The following is a 17,128-nucleotide window of genomic DNA, read 5'->3' on the forward strand; positions in this document are numbered from 1 at the left end:
AAAAGTGACTTTTTGGCAGGAAAATGTCGGAAAGTTGATGAACACCGCTTATTTTAACTGCCGCAGATTAAAAACAACAAGGATTCATTCAAAATTTCAACAAAAAACAAGGATAGAATAGTTAAGGTAAAAAATTAACAAATTCGATCGTAAAGATCAATGAAGAGCCAGTGATTTTCCGAGAAGAGCCGCCAGCACACTCAAATCCATTTCAATTGGATCGCCTGTCATTGCCGCTTTGATATGATCGACAGTTTCGATTTTTGAGAGACAATGCATCTGAAAAATTTGATTTTTAGAGTTTACACAGACCGGGAGAGCTTTTTTACCTTCAACTTCTCCAGCTGGAATTGCTTAGCGATTTTAAGCTTCTCCTTTATCGATTTTTCAGACAAATCGATAAGGAATTCCTCGCATTTGCGAGTTGGGAACGGCATATCGTACTTGTCAGCCAAATCACGAATTCCTTGAACAGTTTCCTCTGAAATTTACAATTACTAGTTGAATTTTATGCATTTTTTACCATCGATAGCCGGTTCTCCGTGCAACACCTCTAGAAGATTCTGAAAATCGATGGAGTTGATATCCTGAAGTGTATATTCTGATTTTTCAGCTTCTTCCTCGCATTTTCTCAAAAAGAGTGTCTTGAAGTGTGAAGAATGAGAGGCGAGGAACTGAAAAATATTACTGAATTCAAAAAGGAAAATGGGAAAAATAAACCTGCTTCAAAACGTAGAACTTCTCGTCTTCGACAGTCAGAATCACATCGGAAAACTCCTCGTTCGACTCATCGAATGTTCTGAGCGTTTTCTTCGGAATTCCCATCAAATTTATGATTTTTACAGTGGCTTCCATGATGATGACGTCATCGATCAGGTAATCCTTGATCATTGCGTCCCAACTAACCAATTCAGCAGTTCCAAATCCTGTTGAGGTCGAAAATTTATACTTAAAATCTATTGAAATTCGTTTCCCACTCGAGTTTTTGAGTGCAAGATCGTATTCAGTATCAATGGACCACGCGGATGCACTCTCTTCCGATTTATAGCAATAAAAATATACTCCCAATTTTTCTTTCTTGTGAGAAATTGACATATTCCTGAAGATCATTTTATATATCAATAAAATATCATAAAAGCTTACCAATCAACATTGAAATGATCTTCATCGGGACTATACAAATATTTTCCGTCCTCCAACTGTGATACATTCTTGAAAATGTGCCTGAGCGTGAATTTCTTTTCAGTGGCGACCATTTCGAAGAGTCTTGCTGAAAATTAAAATTATTAAAGTCGCAAAAACTGAAAATGAGTGGGTTAGCATCAATAGATTTAATAATTTATTCGTTTCGGAACATTTTTTTTAAATGAAAATACTGAAATTGTGAACGAAAATATGGAAAATATATCGAAAAACAAACTGGAAAATCACAAAAAAAACGGATTGCGCGTCAATTCAGGTGCATTGTGTGCAATGTGAACTTTTTCGCTTACCGTAGTTTTGCGAGATTTCTTTTTCGATTTATTGATTTTTTTTTGAAACTCTTGCCCATATTAATTTGCTTTTTCTTGTTTTTTATCGAAATTTAAATGGAAAAATTATTTTAAGTACTATATAATTTTTATTCAACAGAATAAATTCAAAAATTCCCCAAAATCATTTTTTCTGTCGATTGTTATTCTTTTTTCAACAGACTTCAAACTAATGCGCCCGAAAGGCTCGAAAAATTGTCTTTAAAATTTGCAAATACAGTGTGAAACTATCACTTTCCGTATAAAAATATTTGGAAGAAAGAAAAAACTAAATTTGAATGCGCGCGCAGAAGGTGTTCAACAGAGCGCGTTTGCTTTTCGAGCCTTTCGGGAGTATTAATTTGAAGTATGTTCAGCCAACGAAGGAACGGATGCAATTCTGGTGATTGGAGACAAGAAGCTTCATGTTTCCAAAGCGGTAAGTGGCAAAAAATGTTTATGTTTCTAATTCCATTATTATTTTCAGTTCCTCTCCTTCCACTCAAACTTCTTCCGTAAACTTTTCTCATCAAATTTCAAAGAATCTGAAATGACTGAGATTCCAATCAAGGATGTTACGTACGAGGACTTTTGCCTGATGCTGGGCACAATCTACCCGAGAACAATTTTTCCAAATGGTAAAAATATTTTCTCAATAGTTCAAATATAAATCATTAAGATGTTTTAACTTTTCATTGAAATTCCTTTTTTCAGATGAAACTTCCGAGAAACTTCTCGAAATGGCTGATCGTTTCCTGATTCCAGCTGTAACTAATATTGTGGAACAGCAACTTCTCTACAACAGCCAAATGCAAAATGAAAAACTGATTCGCTTGGCAGATCAATATCAAATGAAAATGCTTCTCAATAAATCGACTTGGAAGGTGGATTCACTCGAAAAAGTGAAGGAGTTAATCAAAACCTTGGAGTACGAGAAGCTTTAACTTCGCTGGATTCTAATTTTTTCTTCTATTTTTGTCGTTGTTGTTGTCCTTTACTGTTGACTTTTCGAATAAAATCACGATGTTTTGTTATAAACTGAAACAGACGAAATGGATTCGAAAATTGCCAATTTGGTCGAGTGGAAACCTTTTTTTCACAGAAAATTAGCTAAAATTTCGGCTTCTTCATTTTCAAGCGATTTCTGAGTAATCCACCACGAATGTCGAATTTATTTTTGTTGAAATACGAAATAAATTGATTAAATTGAGTTTTCCATGTTTTATTTCGAAGAAAATCAAGTTTTTGAAGAGAATTTTAATTAAAAAATCGTCAAAATTGGTTTAAAATCCTGCAAACTACGGTAGACAATGGAGTACACAGTGCACATGATACACCAGAATTGACGCGCAAACAGATTTTTGAGATTTTGATTCGATTTTTCTCTTTTTTGCTTGAATTCTGTATTTTCAGACAAATTTTAAATCAATTTTCAATCAAAAAATGGAACCTTGTCGCGATACGAATGAAATGGTGAGTAGAAACAAATGATGACAAGTAGTATGAAGATTATTTTACTTTAAAAAGATTTCCAGAAAAAATTTTCTGAAAAAAATTTTTTTTTTCCTTTTAGAAGTTTCTTGAACTTTCCAAAAAAATTATTGATATTTCTTTAAAAAATTCTCAGTTTCTAGAAGTCCCACTAATCTTTATCTTATTTTTTGACGTTTTTCGAAATAATTGGTTGTTTCCAGAAATTGATATCTAAAAAAAGGCCATTGAAAGTTCCTCAAGGTTTCATACATCGCACAAAAAATTCTCTCGTTCTCAAAATATGTTTTTTTCTGATTTTCAGAGAACCCCAAACCAATATCTCTTCCAAAAACAAAAAAAAATTCAAGTTTTCCTAAACTATAGTGCTCCTACCGTACTGCAAAAGTACCCTAGTACTGCATTCCGACCATATCCTCAAACCAATACCACTTCAAAAGACGAAAAGTCAATTTGTCCAAATCCCAGTCTACAAACTAAAAAATGAGACCCTGTCATGGAACAATACGAAATTAGAAAAAAAAAATTATAAAATAAGTTTTGAATATCTTACAGATTTCCGAGTCTCAAAAGACAAAGCTCGCCGAAAAATACGGAGAAGAAGAAGTACGACTGGTTGAGGTAAGGTTTTAAAAATGAGAAACGTAGCTATATTCAATATTTGTAGAGATATCTTCACAATTCGGGTAAATCGATGAGCTTGAAGAGCTATAAGTCCACGTTGGAGACTCGTAAAGCAAGATGCACAACGGACGCCCAAAAAGGCGGAATAGAACTCGATCCCGTGATATGGAGAAAGATAGGAGAAAACAAGCTCTATTGGATAAGAAGAATTTAGAGCAGAAGATGAAGGAGGAGACACACTTGAAAAGAGAGGAAGAACGGACCAAGAAAAGATAAGAACATCTCAAACAAAAACAGGAAGAAAAAGAGAAAAAGAAAAAAGATGCAACAAACAAAAAGAAGAACAAGAAGATTGCTAAAAAAAGTTAGGCAACAAGGTATTCAGAATCCAGCAATCGAGGAAGATTCCAGCAGTGCTGGTGGAGATCTGGATGACGAAACTACTCCACTGCTGAAGAAGAAAAGCTCACAAAACCCATCCGGCTAAACTCTACTCATTGTCGAGTTCGAACTATCATGTATTACAGTGGTTCACCACTCTCTTCAAATTGTGTTGTAATACAAATTGTGTTTTAAATTCAAATTGTGTTGTAAATTGTGTTGTAATTTGACTTTCTTTTCGGCTCCCTGCATGTCGTGGGACTCAAATTCATTGTGAGTATTGTACCACTTATTTTCCTTTTACACACTCTTTCTCTGCTCACCTTCGTGAATTGTCGATGGTATTCCTCGTTTCCCCCTTTGCCACACTCTCTCGGAATCAAGGGTGTCAATGTCCCGTAAAAATTAAAAAAACGGGACAACGGGACGTCCCGTTCCCGTGAAAACACCCCAAAAACGGGATAAACGGGACACGGGACTTGACACCCTTGATCCGGAAGAAATGGATCCGACTGTCGTGGCGGCTCTTCTTAAAAAATCAACGGCTCTTCATCGCTCCGCCAACATTTAAATTTCGCCTTCTGATTCAATAGAAAAATATTATTTCCTGTTTTAGTCTCGTTCAATAGTTAAAATTTATCCATGTCAAATAAAATACCGCATTTTTTATTCTTTAATCAATAAATTCTGACGCTTTCGGCTCACATCTTTTTTTCACCAGAAACCCGGGCTCCTCGCCTTCCTCATTGCATTTTCGCGCTCCATTGACAATCGCCTGCCGGACAACGCGTGGGAAAGTTGTGTATTACGAGCCATGACGCGACACGCAACGCGCCGTAAATCTACCCCGGCCGTGGCGCCGTCCAAATGACAAATTCTTGTATTTCAAAATATGCGGAAGCCAGAAGCGCGTGCAGAAACCCGAAAAATACCAAGCCCCTCCATCTGATTGGTTGAAAACTGGGCGGAGCGAATCTCTGATTGGTCGCAGTTTAAATTTTGGTTTTTAATTATTTTGAAGCAAAATTTATGTCATTTCAAAGTGATAAAAAATATATCATGCAAATAAATATATACAAAGTAAGTATATTCACAAATTAGTAAATTTCCAATGATATCACAAGAAGATCCGCCAACAAAATTGAATCCTTCCAGCCAGCAGCCAATTTCGCTTTGATATTATCGATTGAGTCGATTTTTTCGATGCAATTATTCTGAAATAAAACCATATTTATAATACTGATTTTTTTTAAATAAATGGCTTCTACCACAAGGTTCTCCAGTTGGTAGTTCGTAAGCTCATCGTTGAAATTTTCCGATTTTTCGCTCAAAAAATTCGCGCATTTTTGGTGTAGACGATGAATTTGAAGCCTGCAAGCCAAGTGAATGACCGCGTGGATCGTGCTCTCGGAGATTTGGAGCAAAAAATCCACACATTTTTGGACTATAAGCTTCATCTCAAGCTTGTGAGCCAGGTAGAGAATTGCGTGGGCGGTGTGGTCTGAAATTTGGATTTTTAAAATAATTATTCTCTTTTCCGTTCGCTTTTTCCACCTTCAACGTCAGATTCTCCGTATATAACCTCCAAAAGATTCTGAAAATCCGCTGCGCTGATGTTCTGAAGTGTGACATGGCGATCCTTGAAGTAGCTGGTATGCGTCGCTAAGACCTGAAAAATAACGAAATTCTTTCTTTTTTCGAAATGGCACGGGGTTCTGGCCATCCTCATTGAATTTTCGCGCTCCATTGACAATCTCCTGCCGGAAAACGCGTGGAAAAGTGTCGTGTACTCCACACGGACAAATACATCAGTTTTACAACTAAAAACAAGCCCACTGCAACTTTTTTCGAACGAGGGACGAGGCAAAAAGGTTTCTAGGCCATGGCCGAGTCCCCGACAAATTTCAGAGGCCATTTATCTTGCTTTGTTTTCTGCGTGTTTTCTTTCGTTTTTCACCGATTTTTTCCGTTTTTTCTTATCAAAACTAATAAATAAATATTTTTTGCAGATGCTAAAACAATTTCCAAGTGAAAAAATTGTGAATTCAGTCGGCAAGTAGCGGTAAAAGTGGTCAATGTAATATGATGGATTACGAAAATACAAAACCCAAACTTTTTCCCAAACATGATACATATGCTGTTTAGATGCTAAAAGTACCTGATTATCATAACGAGACCGCTGAAAAAGTTTTGAGATTTTCATAATTCAACTTTTTGTGCCAAAATCTCGACTTTTTCACAAAAAAAGTTGAATTTTGAAAATCTCAAAACTTTTTCCGCGGTCTCGTTATGATAATCAGGTACTTTTAGCATCTAAACAGCATATGTATCATGTTTGGGAAAAAGTTTGGGTTTTTTATTCCCGTAATCCATCATATTACATTGACCACTTTTACCGCTACTTGCCGACTGAATTCACAATTTTTTGACTTGGAAATTGTTTTAGCATCTGCAAAAAATATTTATTTATTAGTTTTGATAAGAAAAAACGGAAAAATCGGTGAAAACCGAAAGAAAACACGCAGAAAACAAAGCAAGATAAATGGCCTCTGAAATTTGTCGGGGACTCGGCCATGGCCTAAGAAACCTTTTTGCCTCGTCCCTCGTTCGAAAAAAGTTGCAGTGAAGCCGCGACGCGACACGCAACGCGCCGTAAATCTACACAAAATCTGAGAGATTAATCTCTCCGACCCAAAATGGCCTAGTTCGGCAAACTCTGCCATTTCGATTGATTAGGGAAGCCAGAATTCCGTAAAATGGCCAAATTCCATACTTGCTCATGAACGAAAAAGTCCCGGCCTTCCACAGAAATCGCCAAATCTGTGCTCATATTGTCGAATTCAAAGTTTTTCAGCACTTTTTCACAACTTCCAGTCATTTCTATAATCTTAACAATCGCTTCCACCTCGACAGTATCCCATGGCGACGACATTGATTCCCCATGGAGCTCCTGCATAATTTTCCAATTTCCGGCACGACAAATTGACTCCGAATCCATTTTTCTCACAGGAAAGTCACAGAGACCATTCGAAATTGAAACATCTTCCAGTTTTTGGTGGCCGTGGGGATTCTAGGTCATCAATTGTGTGGTAAATGTAGCCAAGTGTGAATTCTCGTCTGACGGCCAACGCGGCTCTCAACTCGTCTGGTGAGCTCAGTTTTGTGAGACAGAATGCCTGAAAATAGAAAAATTTTAGAATGTTTTTTCATATTTTGAAGGGTATTTTTCGCGCTCCATTGACAATCGCCCGAGCCGCGACGCGACACGCAACGCCCCGTTAATCTACCCCGACTGCGACTTTTCTACGAGTTGTCCGTCAGACGATTGTCAATGGAGCGCGAATCAATTAATACCTTCAAACTGTCCAGCCTGTATTCACTGGCAATTTTCAGTTTTCGATTCGTGGATTTCGTGCTCTTATTTGTCAAAAATTCTTCACACTTTTGAATTGGAAGTGGCATTTTATAATCGGTAGCCAGGTGAAGGATTCCGACGACGGTGTTTTCTGAAATTTTATTATTTTGGCGGGAAATTCAAATTTTCAGAGAAATTTGCAGAAATTACATAATTTTCTATATATAAATCGCTATTACTGGAACCCAGAATACTGAGAATGCGTATTGAGCAACATATTTGACGCGCAAAATATCTCGAAGCGAAAACTACAGTAATCCTTTGAATGACTACTGTAGGCCGCGTGTGTCGATTTACGGGCTCCCTTTTCCGTAAATCGACACAAGCGCTGCAGTAGTCTTTAAATAATTACTGTAGTTTTCGCTTCGAGATATTTTGTGCGTCAAATATGTTGCAAAATACGCATTCTCAAATAAAAATATATTGATAGAAACATTTTTGGCGGGAAATTCAAATTTTCTGAGACAATTTTTTGGCGGGAAATTCAAATTTTCTGGGGGCAATTTTTGGCGGGAAATTCAAATTTTGGCGGAATAATTCCTAACCATCAATGGCAGGCATTCCGTGCAGAACCTCCAGAAGATTCTGAAATTCTGTAAGATCGTCGCCATCTAGCTTCACTTTCGAAATCCCAGGATCTTTGAGAAGATCCATAAAATATGCAGATTGAGTAGTTAGCACCTGAAAATTGATAAAAATTAGAATAAAAAAACCAAAAAAAGCCTAAAACCTCTCTCATAACGTAATATTCCGCCCAATAAGTTTCAATAAGCACTTCCAATCCGATTTCATTCGATTTATCAAAGCTTCTCAGCACACTTTTGCAATTTCCAATCGCTTTTCGGATCTTTACGGAGACTTTTGCGTTGAAACTGTCACCAATCCGGTACACACACTTGTTCCAGCTGATAAATTTACGGAATCCGTGTGAAAATGGCGCGTTTGTCGAAAATTTGAATTCGCCCCGCTTCGTCGTGGATTTAATGAACCGCCCGTCGAGTGTCATTTCGATTTCGGCTTCAATAAACCAAATGACACCGTCGTTTTTTGATTGCTTGCAGTGTATGTACATTCCCAAATCATCTCCATTGTGATTAATTGACAGATACCTGGAAATTTTTTACATTTTATTAGTTTTTATAGAGAAAAAAGCCTACCAATCGAAGTTGGCATGTTTTTTAACGGGACTAATCAAAGATTTATCGATTTTCATCTTTGATACATTTTTAAATGTGTGGGAGAGCACAAATTCCTTTTTATAGTCGTGTATTCCGTTGAGCATCGCTGAAATGAGGAAATTTAGAGCGAAAAGACGTAAATGTATTTTTAAGGCCTGTTTTCTGCAAAAGAAACTGAAAAATTGCGATAAAAATTCGAGAAATGAAGTAAAAACCTGCTGCGCGTCAATTAAAGTGCATTGTGTGCATTGCGGACTCCATCGTCTACCGTAGCTGGTGAGTTTTTTTTGGAATTAATTCGATTTTTGATCGAATTTCTCTGCAAAAACTCGATTTTCTGCGAAATAAAGCACGGAAAACTCAATTTAATCAATTTATTTCTAGTTTCGTCAAGAATAAGTGCGACATTCGCGGTGAATCACTCAGAAATCGCTTGGAACTCACGTGTTTTCAGCTCGACCATTTGGTGTAATTTGTGCAAACACCGTCACGCGCAAATGCAGACATTTTTGCACGCGCTGCGGTGAAATTCCTCTTGGCAAATTCAAATATTTTTTCCCGCCTTTTTTGAAAATTTTCGAGGCGTTGGTCGAGCTGAATACACGTGGGAACTGAAGAAGCCGATAATTTAGTGAACTTTCTGTAAAAAAAAGGTTTCCACTCGGGCCGATTTTCACCGTTTCAAAGCCTAAAATCGTTAATTTTTTAGACGGGAACGCCACACGGTCTTCAACCATACTCGTGATTTCGCCAAGCTGTTCATCTAAATTTTTCCGCTTCTTTGTTCCAAATTTAGGAATTTGGCTCCTCTCTTCCCATTTCTCCATTCATTTTCTAGGGCTTCATCGATTGTTACGTCGTTTCTTTTATTCAAGTTTCACCGAAAATCGGTCGGAAATCACACGAGTTCAAATTTTGAAGCGAGATCCGCCGGAAAATCCTCTAGTAGAGCCAGATAGGCTGATTTTAACCAAATTTTTGCAATAAAAATCGTATAATGCTTAATTTTATTCCAAAAGTCGGCAACATAGACAGCAAAACCAATAGAAAAGATCAAAAACCGGGAAATATCGATTTTCAGGAAATTATTTAATTTTCAATGCCTTCTGGAGAAGCGCCGCCACCACGGTAGTGTCCATTTCCAACAGATCTTCTGACAATGCCGCTTTGATTTCATCCGTTGTCTTGATTTTCATGAGTAGGGCGTGGCTTAAATTACAGCCCAGAGGGATCACCACCAGGCAGTGTACCTGAATCCCAGATCCGCAGTGCATAGCACTTAAAGAACGGATCGTCCTTTAATCCTTTTTTTAATCCTTTAATGCTTTCTGAATAGAAAAATAATTAGAATTTTATTAAGATATGGAGATTTTTACCTTCAAATTGTACAGTTTGTGCTGCTTCGCGATTTTGACTCGATCCTTCATTGGTTTTTCGGATTTTTCGCTGAGAAACTCGATGCATTTCTGGATTGCGAGCAGAATCTCATGCTTGAGAGCAAATTGGAGTAATCCATCGACATTACTGTCTGAAAAAACAATTTTTTAATGGAAACAATTCGAAATATTTCAGTTTTTACCATTAATCGCAGATTCTCCGTAGAGAACCTCAAGAAGTGTCTGAAAATCATCTGCGTTGATGTCAGAGATTGTGACTTTCGATTCAGTAGAATCCCCGAGAAGGGTGTAGAAATAAGTTGAGTGGAAGGCGAGCAGCTGAAAAATAAAATGAATTATGAATTGAAAATTGGAAAAAAAATGATGACAAACCTTTCTGAGGACATAGAACTTTGTTCCTTTCACGTCAATAACCACATCGGAGAATTGTTTCATTGATTTATCAAAGAATCTGTGCAGATTTTCAATCACTCCAGACATCTTCGTGATTTTGGCAGCCACTTCAATGGTAATGCTGTCATTGATCAGGTAGTCCTCTATCATTTCATTCCAACTCATAAACTTTGCACGTCCACTGCTACACCTTTTATTTGTAAACACACAGTCCAAATAGGGCAGACCGGACAGGGAGCGATAGCCATTTGGATCAAGGGCTGTCAGTTCAAAATGTCCATCAATGGTCCAGGCGACACCATCTTCATCTTTTGGCAGTTTGAGGCAATAGCAGTAGGCTCCCAAATGATCAGCATTGCGTTTAATTTTCAGCATCCTGAAAGAATAAAATTTTATGATTGATATCTTTAAACTAAGAAATCGTACATACCATGGGATATTGAAATGCATTTCTTGTGGAGAATACAATTCATCACCGTCTTTCATTTTCAATACATTTGTGAAAACGTGCGAAAGCTTGAATTCCTTGTTAGCGACGACCATTTCGTTTAGTTCTCCTGTAATTAAAATTATTTAAAGTTGGAAGGAGATCAACAATTTCAGAAAAACTGCAACGAAAAATCGGGAAAACGAATTGGCCTGAAAATCGTGAAATTTTTCCCAAAAATAGAGCTTTTTGCGTGAAAAATGAAGCTAGAGATATGAAAAAAATTGAATGATAATTTTAATAACATTTTTTGAACGAAAATATCGAATTTAGCGCAGAAATAAAGCCTGAAAATCACGAAAAGGCCGCAAAAAATTTCGAAAAACTGATTGTGCGTCAGTTATGATGCAGTGTGCAATGTGAACTTTTTCGCTTACCGTAGTCTGCCGGGTTTTTCTTGAGACCCGAAGAACTCGGGGAATGTTCAATTGGGGGGATTGGCCCCGCCCACAGAACCGTGGCTTGCCATACGTCCATTTCTGCAACTGCCGCACGGTTTCGAAACTGTATTTTTCTCAATAGAGCGAGAATTAACAAGAAAAATACAGTTTCAAAACCGTGCGGCAGTTGCAGAAATGGGCGTATTGCAAGCCACGGTTCTGTGGGCGGGGCCAATCCCCCGAGTTGGTAATCCCCCCAATTGAACATCCCCGAGTTCTTCGGGTCTCTAAAATTGGTTTCTTTTTCGATCGTTTCCAGTGGGTTTTTCAAGTTGATTTCCAATTTTAGTGGAGGAAAATCAGAGTATCCAGAAATTGGTTTCACACTAACATATCCCGACATTCCACACACTCCAAATGATTTTAGTCCTGTCCAGTCGAATTTCCAGGTCAATTTGTTATTTGCATAGCTCCACACGCTGAAATGATTCGATTCTTCAGATTTTTTCCTGATAAAAAATGACCTACCATTTGAAGCACTCTGCTGTGTGTTCCCGTGAAATTTCGTCTCTAATAAAAACATCTTTGAATTGATGCTCGATCCAGGAAGAAGACGAAAATGATATGGATTTATGACACATATAACATTTCCATTATTTATGGTTATTTTTGGAATAATAAACAAACTAAAAATCAAGAAAAAGTCCTAAAAAACGGAACAAAAATCCAAAACATTGTTTGCTCGTCACTTAAAATGTATTATGTGCATTGCGTACTCCATTCGTCTACCGTAGTTTGCAAGATTTTTTTGAGAGTTATTTAATGAATTTTTTATTAAAATTATTATTGAAAACTCGATATTTTCTTCAAATTCAGAAGCAGAATATCCAATTTAACCAGTGTAAATCTAGTTTTGCTTGAAATAAATCCCAATTTCACCGGAAAGTCACTCAGAAATGTCTTGAAACTGAAAAATTCACAATTTCCCGGCGAGTTTTCTATAAAAATCTCATTGGCTTCTCATTGGACCAAATTGAACTGTTCTGAAGGCGTTTTTCACCCGTTTTGTTGAAATAATTAACAAAAATTGCGTTTTTATATTCGAGAAATCAACAACAGAGATAACAACAACAACAAAAAATTAAAAAATTAAGGTCCAGCGAGGCGATCGAGAATTTTGGCTTTTGTGTCACCGGAAAGCTTCTCGTACTCTGGAGTATTCTTCAACTGTCTCAATTTTGCGAGTGAATCCACCTTCCAAGTCGATTTATTGATAAGCATTTCCAATCGATATTGATCTGCCAAGCGAATGATCTTCTCATTTGGCAGTTTGCTGTTGTAGAGAAGATGATGCTCCACAATATTGGTTACAACTGGCATCAGGAAACGATCAGCCATTTCAAGAAGTTTCTCGGCAGTTTCGTCTGAAAGATGGAAATTTAAATTGAATTATTAAGAACATATTTTTACCATTTGGAAAGATCGTATCCGGGTAGATTGTGCTCATCACAAGTCCAAAGTCCTCGTAGGAAACATCCTTGATTGGGATCTCAGTCATTTTGCTTTCCTTGAATTTCGATGTGAAAAGTTTACGGAAAAAAAACCGAATGGAAGGAGAGGAACTGAAAAAAATAACGGATTATAATTTTTTTTAATTTTTAATTTGGACCAACCGCTTTGGAAACATGCAGCTTCTTGCGTTCAATCACCAGAACTGCATCCGTTCCCTCGTTGGCCAAAAACATTTTATCGTAAACTTCAATCTAATTACGGCGAGGAGTTAATGAGAATTCAATAATTGCATGGTGGTCTTGTACGGACGTGGCAGCTTTTTCAATCGTTTGCACTGGATATTTTAAGTCGACTTCGAATTTCAGTGGAGTAAATTGTGTGTAGGAAGGACGAGGGTTCACGCAGACATATCCCGACATTCCACACACTCCGAATGGCTTCAGTCCGGACCAGTCGAATTTCCAAGTTGATTTGTTATTTGCATAGCTCCACAAGCTGAAAATAATCGTTTTTTGAATAGTTCATTGGTTGAAATACAATTACTCACCATTTGAAACCATCCACCTCATGTTCTTTTGAAATTCCTTCTTTAATAAAACCGGAATAGAGTTCAAGTTTGATCGTTTGAATCTCCATTTTGAAGAGAAAGGCCTGCAATTGCTTCGTATTTAAAAAAAATATGTTAAAAACAAGCAAAAAGTCGAAAAATACCGAAAATTCGAGGAAAACATGAGAACATTTGTTAGGAAATTCATTAAAAATAGTATTTATTTTATTTTACGGTTATTCTTCGTATGAAAATACAGGAATCAAGAAAGAAAATGAGAAAGAACAAAACAAAATCCCAAGAAGCTGTTTGCGCGTCAATTGGAATGCATTGTGTGCACTTGCGTACCCCCCTCGTCTACCGTAGTTTGCAGGATTTTTTCGATTTCAAATGAAAATTTTGATCAATTTTCATCGGCAATCTTCTAGAAAGCTCAATTTTCTTCCAGATAAAGCACACGAAATGTAATTTAACTAATTTAGTTCTCATTTCGACAGAAATAAATTCGAACTTCGCAGGAATTCACTCAAAAATAGCATGAAACCGATTTTTCCATGAAAAAGCTGGCAAGTGGATCAATTCGACAAATTTCACTTTTATTTTCCCAGTTTTATTGCGATTTTTGAGAAAAAGCTCGTGATTTCATTCGGAAAAACAACAACAAAGTGAAAAAACAACGAAAAAAACAGAAAAACGAAAAAAATTAAGGAAGCGACGCAAAAAGCACTTCGTTCATTCGAACAAGAGCGGTGGATTTTTTGAGAAGTTCTGCCAGCACACTTGGATCCATTTCTGCAGGATTATGAGCCATCGATGCTTCAATCTCATCCAACGTATTGATTTTTGAGAGGCAAACGGTCTGAAAATCGATATTTATTTCAGTTTTCCGGAATTTGGACAATTCTTACTTTCAAATTCTCCAGCTGAAATTGTTTTGCGAGTTTAAGCAAATCTCTCATCGATTTCTTCGATTTTTCCACCAAAAATTCCTCGGATTTTCGAATTGCCAAGGAAACATCGAACATTTGGGCCAGTTGAAGAACTCCATCGATGGTAGAATCTGAAAATCATACTATTTTAATGAAAGAAAAAAAATCTGTTTCATTTCGAACCATCAATCGCAGATTCTCCGTGAATAACCTCCATAAGGCACTGAAAATCAGTGGGGTCGATATCTTGAAGTGTGACTTCAGATTTGTCAGCTTCGACGAATTTTCCGAGAAAAAGAGTCTTGAAATACGTAGAATGAGAAGCCAGATACTGAAAAATATTGAATTTTAAATGAAAACAACTGGGACTTTAAAAAGAACATACCACTTTCAGAACGTAAAATTTCTCGTTTCCAACTGCAACAACCACATCGGAAAATTCCTCATTTGATTCATCGAAGCTTTTGAGCACTTTTTTCGAAAATCCAGTCATATCTGTGATCCTGACAGTTGCTTCAATGGTGATAGTGTCACCGATTAGGTAGTCATCTATCATTTCATTCCAATTGATAAACGGACTCCAGCCCCATGAAGAGGTTTCGTTGCCGGTGCCAAAAGAATTTTTCGCATTCCTTGTAACGCTGTGAGCGGCGACCATTCCGGTTACTTTTGCTGAAATTAACAATTATTAGCAAAAAGGGTAATTTAAACATGCGAAATTCGATGTAAATTGCATAGAGAAGTTTCAAATGATATTTGCGTCTATTTTGAGAATAATTTAATAAAAAATAAACGACAAAATTGCAGAAAAACTGAGAAAAACTAAAAAACAAAGTTCAAAAAACTGATTGCTCGTCAAATAAAATGCCTTGTGTGCATTGCGTACTTCCATTGCTTACCGTAGTTTGCAAGATATTCTTCCGAATTTTTATGGAATTTTAATCAATTTCGACCGGAAACTCGATTTTCTTCGAATAAAATCCAATATATATATTAATTTTATCTGTTGTATCGGCTAGAATAATTTCGAATATCAAGAAATCATTAATTTATTCAAAAAAGTAAACGTGAAAAACAAAAAAAAACAACGAAAATAACAGAACATCAGGAAAAAGAAGTAATTCATTAGGTTTTAAAATTAAAAAAAAAACTCACTTTTCTCAAAACGAAAAATTTTTTATCTTCAACGGAAAGAACCACATCGGAGAACTTTTCATTCGATTTGTCGAAGCTTTTCAGTGCTTTTTTAGAGATTCCGTGCATTTTAGTGATCTTGACAGTGACTTCAATGGTAATACTGTCATCGATCAGGTAATCCTTTATCAGAGTGTCCCAATTCATAAGTTTGGGAAATCCATATCCTTCATTTTTCGTGAATTGGTGATCAGTTTTTTTCGTGATTCGTTTGCCATCGGAAGATTTGAGTGTAATCTCGTATTCGACGTCAATAGACCAGTCGATTTCGTCTTCTTTCAATTTGTCGCAGTGAAAGTAGACTGCCAAACGATTAGTTTTGCGAAGAATTTCAATAAACCTGAAACATATTTTATAGCAGGTTTAAATCTAATAAATCTTACCAAGGAATATTGAAATTTTCTGTTGACCGCCCAGTGTAAGCGGGTTGAGGAGCCGCAACTGGGGTCAAGCCGGAAGAAGAGTCTAAGAGAGAACTGGCGTTTGCAGAGTGCCGAGCGAAGAGGAGGATAAGCGGTGTGAACGAGTAACGCATGTTTTACCATGAAACCCCATTTATTAGCTAAAGAATGATAGAAAGGGAAGTGTTTAAATAGAAAGGGATTAAAAGAAGGAACGTGCCGCTGGTGCGGTGACGAGACGAGTGAAGGGAGTTGAGTTGAAACTAGTTTAGGCCAGCGAAATAGGACGAGCAAGGAGGGCGCGCGCGGTGAGACCCGCGGCGCACACTCGCTGCGAGACCATTGAGCTTGGCGGGAGATTCAAATGAGGGCGCGCATTAGATTAGAGAAAGGGGGAGATAGAGCGACTGGAAGGAGCGGTTTATAGGTTTTCTGGTACGGCGAACACGATGGGAGTATTCGCGAGTGTCTCAGAGTACCAAATAATTGGGAGATGGGACCATCTCACAACATGTTCTTCATTTGGACTGTATAATTCTTTGTCTTCTTTCAACTTTGATACATTCTTGAAAATGTGCGAAAGCTTGAATTGCTTATAAGCAGCAGACATCTTGGTTAGTTTTTCTGAAATTTGTAGTATTTAAAGCTGGAAAAAGCTGAAAAGTCAAAGTTTCAAAGGATTCAGGCTGAAAATGAGAAAAATCACTACAATTGCATCATCCCGAAAACCACCGAAAATATCTTTGAAAAAAGATCGAATTGAAAGAAAATGTGGTTTAAAAAATATTTTTCAAACATTTTCTCAATTTTAATCACTATTTTAACATGGAAAAATCCGAAACTATGATCGAAAAACACGAAAAAGCCGCAGGAATATTCAAAAACTGAATGCACGTCAATTATGATGTGTTGTGTGCAATTGCGTACTTCCACTGCTTACCGTAGTTTGTAAATTTTCTTTGGAATTAAAATTTTTTTCGTGATTTTCACGGAATTCTGGCTTTCCTCATAAATCGAAATGGCAGAGTTTGCCGAACTAGGCCATTCTGGGTCGGAGAGATTTTGTGTAGATTTACGGCGCGTTGCGTGTCGCGTCGCGGCTCGTTTTTAGTTGTAAAATTGACGTATTTGCCTGTGTGGAGTGCACGGCACTTTTCCACGCGTTGTCCGGCAGGCGATTGTCAATGGAGCGCGAAAATTCAATGAGAAAGGCCAGAACCCCGTTATTTTTCCGTCGAAATTACGCCGGAACACTGATATTTTATTCGAAATTAACCACAAAAAATTT

The 17,128-nt window shown here is 37.1% G+C and overlaps 7 protein-coding genes, 1 non-coding gene and 1 pseudogene across 9 annotated transcripts; 2 read left to right on the forward strand and 7 right to left on the reverse strand.

Moving 5' to 3' along the window:
* Nucleotides 1-70: 70 nt before the first annotated feature.
* On the reverse strand, nt 71-1,270 carry bath-5 (BTB domain-containing protein). Its single transcript, NM_061757.4, has 5 exons — nt 1,144-1,270; nt 721-1,099; nt 524-674; nt 330-481; nt 71-279 (listed from the first exon to the last, which is right to left on the reverse strand). The coding sequence occupies exons 1-5, from the start codon at nt 1,254-1,256 to the stop codon at nt 157-159; spliced, it is 918 nt and encodes a 305-aa protein (NP_494158.1). The 5' UTR covers nt 1,257-1,270; the 3' UTR covers nt 71-156.
* Nucleotides 1,271-1,633: 363 nt separating this feature from the next.
* On the forward strand, nt 1,634-2,561 carry btb-4 (BTB domain-containing protein). Its single transcript, NM_001383795.1, has 3 exons — nt 1,634-1,950; nt 1,999-2,149; nt 2,226-2,561. Exons 2-3 carry the CDS (start codon nt 2,062-2,064, stop codon nt 2,453-2,455), a joined length of 318 nt encoding a protein of 105 aa, NP_001370300.1. The 5' UTR covers nt 1,634-1,950; nt 1,999-2,061; the 3' UTR covers nt 2,456-2,561.
* A 342-nt stretch (nt 2,562-2,903) lies between these two features.
* F59H6.14 (Integrase) lies at nt 2,904-3,898 on the forward strand. The gene is made up of 3 exons (NM_001267118.3): nt 2,904-2,984; nt 3,558-3,623; nt 3,670-3,898. The coding sequence occupies exons 1-3, from the start codon at nt 2,955-2,957 to the stop codon at nt 3,838-3,840; spliced, it is 267 nt and encodes an 88-aa protein (NP_001254047.1). The 5' UTR covers nt 2,904-2,954; the 3' UTR covers nt 3,841-3,898.
* Nucleotides 3,669-3,686, reverse strand: F59H6.13. The gene has a single exon (NR_050885.1). It is a non-coding gene; the product is annotated as an Unclassified non-coding RNA F59H6.13 (non-coding RNA).
* Nucleotides 3,899-5,012: 1,114 nt separating the features above from the next.
* On the reverse strand, nt 5,013-8,706 carry bath-19 (BTB and MATH domain containing). Its single transcript, NM_061759.6, has 7 exons — nt 8,580-8,706; nt 8,153-8,531; nt 7,968-8,103; nt 7,362-7,513; nt 5,562-5,676; nt 5,276-5,508; nt 5,013-5,221 (listed from the first exon to the last, which is right to left on the reverse strand). The coding sequence occupies exons 1-7, from the start codon at nt 8,702-8,704 to the stop codon at nt 5,105-5,107; spliced, it is 1,257 nt and encodes a 418-aa protein (NP_494160.4). The 5' UTR covers nt 8,705-8,706; the 3' UTR covers nt 5,013-5,104.
* An 887-nt stretch (nt 8,707-9,593) lies between these two features.
* On the reverse strand, nt 9,594-11,865 carry bath-20 (BTB domain-containing protein). The gene is made up of 7 exons (NM_001393014.1): nt 11,786-11,865; nt 11,649-11,736; nt 10,821-10,947; nt 10,370-10,766; nt 10,180-10,315; nt 9,977-10,128; nt 9,594-9,928 (listed from the first exon to the last, which is right to left on the reverse strand). Exons 3-7 carry the CDS (start codon nt 10,931-10,933, stop codon nt 9,911-9,913), a joined length of 816 nt encoding a protein of 271 aa, NP_001379545.1. The 5' UTR covers nt 10,934-10,947; nt 11,649-11,736; nt 11,786-11,865; the 3' UTR covers nt 9,594-9,910.
* Nucleotides 11,866-12,406: 541 nt separating this feature from the next.
* On the reverse strand, nt 12,407-13,405 carry btb-3 (annotated as a pseudogene). Its single transcript has 4 exons — nt 13,317-13,405; nt 12,931-13,264; nt 12,728-12,879; nt 12,407-12,681 (listed from the first exon to the last, which is right to left on the reverse strand). Coding segments are annotated over exons 1-4 (850 nt in total).
* A 531-nt stretch (nt 13,406-13,936) lies between these two features.
* On the reverse strand, nt 13,937-14,923 carry bath-24 (BTB domain-containing protein). Its single transcript, NM_061762.4, has 4 exons — nt 14,631-14,923; nt 14,429-14,576; nt 14,225-14,376; nt 13,937-14,175 (listed from the first exon to the last, which is right to left on the reverse strand). Exons 1-4 carry the CDS (start codon nt 14,901-14,903, stop codon nt 14,020-14,022), a joined length of 729 nt encoding a protein of 242 aa, NP_494163.1. The 5' UTR covers nt 14,904-14,923; the 3' UTR covers nt 13,937-14,019.
* A 447-nt stretch (nt 14,924-15,370) lies between these two features.
* On the reverse strand, nt 15,371-15,974 carry math-1 (MATH domain-containing protein; the record flags this gene model as incomplete). The annotated part of the gene is made up of 2 exons (NM_061763.5): nt 15,371-15,779; nt 15,823-15,974. 2 exons carry the CDS (start codon nt 15,972-15,974, stop codon nt 15,371-15,373), a joined length of 561 nt encoding a protein of 186 aa, NP_494164.1.
* Nucleotides 15,975-17,128: the final 1,154 nt, after the last annotated feature.

Source organism: Caenorhabditis elegans, chromosome II, assembly GCF_000002985.6.
Source record: "Caenorhabditis elegans chromosome II".
Lineage (NCBI taxonomy): Eukaryota > Metazoa > Nematoda > Chromadorea > Rhabditida > Rhabditidae > Caenorhabditis > Caenorhabditis elegans.

Bases quoted from the DNA above. Each gene is read 5' to 3' on its own strand.
- bath-5 (NM_061757.4), bottom strand. From the start codon at position 1,256: ATGGTCGCCACTGAAAAGAAATTCACGCTCAGGCACATTTTCAAGAAT. The intron at 482-523 runs GTAAAAAATGCA...TGTAAATTTCAG, and splicing joins CGGAGAACCGGCTATCGATG to AGGAAACTGTTCAAGGAATT. The intron at 280-329 runs GTAAAAAAGCTC...CAAATTTTTCAG, and splicing joins TCCAGCTGGAGAAGTTGAAG to ATGCATTGTCTCTCAAAAAT.
- btb-4 (NM_001383795.1), top strand. From the start codon at position 2,062: ATGACTGAGATTCCAATCAAGGATGTTACGTACGAGGACTTTTGCCTG. The intron at 2,150-2,225 runs GTAAAAATATTT...TCCTTTTTTCAG, and splicing joins GAGAACAATTTTTCCAAATG to ATGAAACTTCCGAGAAACTT.
- F59H6.14 (NM_001267118.3), top strand. From the start codon at position 2,955: ATGGAACCTTGTCGCGATACGAATGAAATG. The intron at 2,985-3,557 runs GTGAGTAGAAAC...AATATCTTACAG, and splicing joins GTCGCGATACGAATGAAATG to ATTTCCGAGTCTCAAAAGAC. The intron at 3,624-3,669 runs GTAAGGTTTTAA...CAATATTTGTAG, and splicing joins AAGAAGTACGACTGGTTGAG to AGATATCTTCACAATTCGGG.
- bath-19 (NM_061759.6), bottom strand. From the start codon at position 8,704: ATGCTCAACGGAATACACGACTATAAAAAGGAATTTGTGCTCTCCCAC. The intron at 7,514-7,967 runs GTTAGGAATTAT...ATAAAATTTCAG, and splicing joins CGGAATGCCTGCCATTGATG to AAAACACCGTCGTCGGAATC. The intron at 5,222-5,275 runs GTAGAAGCCATT...GTTTTATTTCAG, and splicing joins ACCAACTGGAGAACCTTGTG to AATAATTGCATCGAAAAAAT.
- bath-20 (NM_001393014.1), bottom strand. From the start codon at position 10,933: ATGGTCGTCGCTAACAAGGAATTCAAGCTTTCGCACGTTTTCACAAAT. The intron at 10,767-10,820 runs GTATGTACGATT...TTATTCTTTCAG, and splicing joins ATGCATTTCAATATCCCATG to GATGCTGAAAATTAAACGCA. The intron at 10,316-10,369 runs GTTTGTCATCAT...TTTATTTTTCAG, and splicing joins AGTTCTATGTCCTCAGAAAG to CTGCTCGCCTTCCACTCAAC.
- bath-24 (NM_061762.4), bottom strand. From the start codon at position 14,903: ATGGTCGCCGCTCACAGCGTTACAAGGAATGCGAAAAATTCTTTTGGC. The intron at 14,577-14,630 runs GTATGTTCTTTT...AATATTTTTCAG, and splicing joins AATTTTACGTTCTGAAAGTG to TATCTGGCTTCTCATTCTAC. The intron at 14,377-14,428 runs GTTCGAAATGAA...TATGATTTTCAG, and splicing joins CGGAGAATCTGCGATTGATG to ATTCTACCATCGATGGAGTT.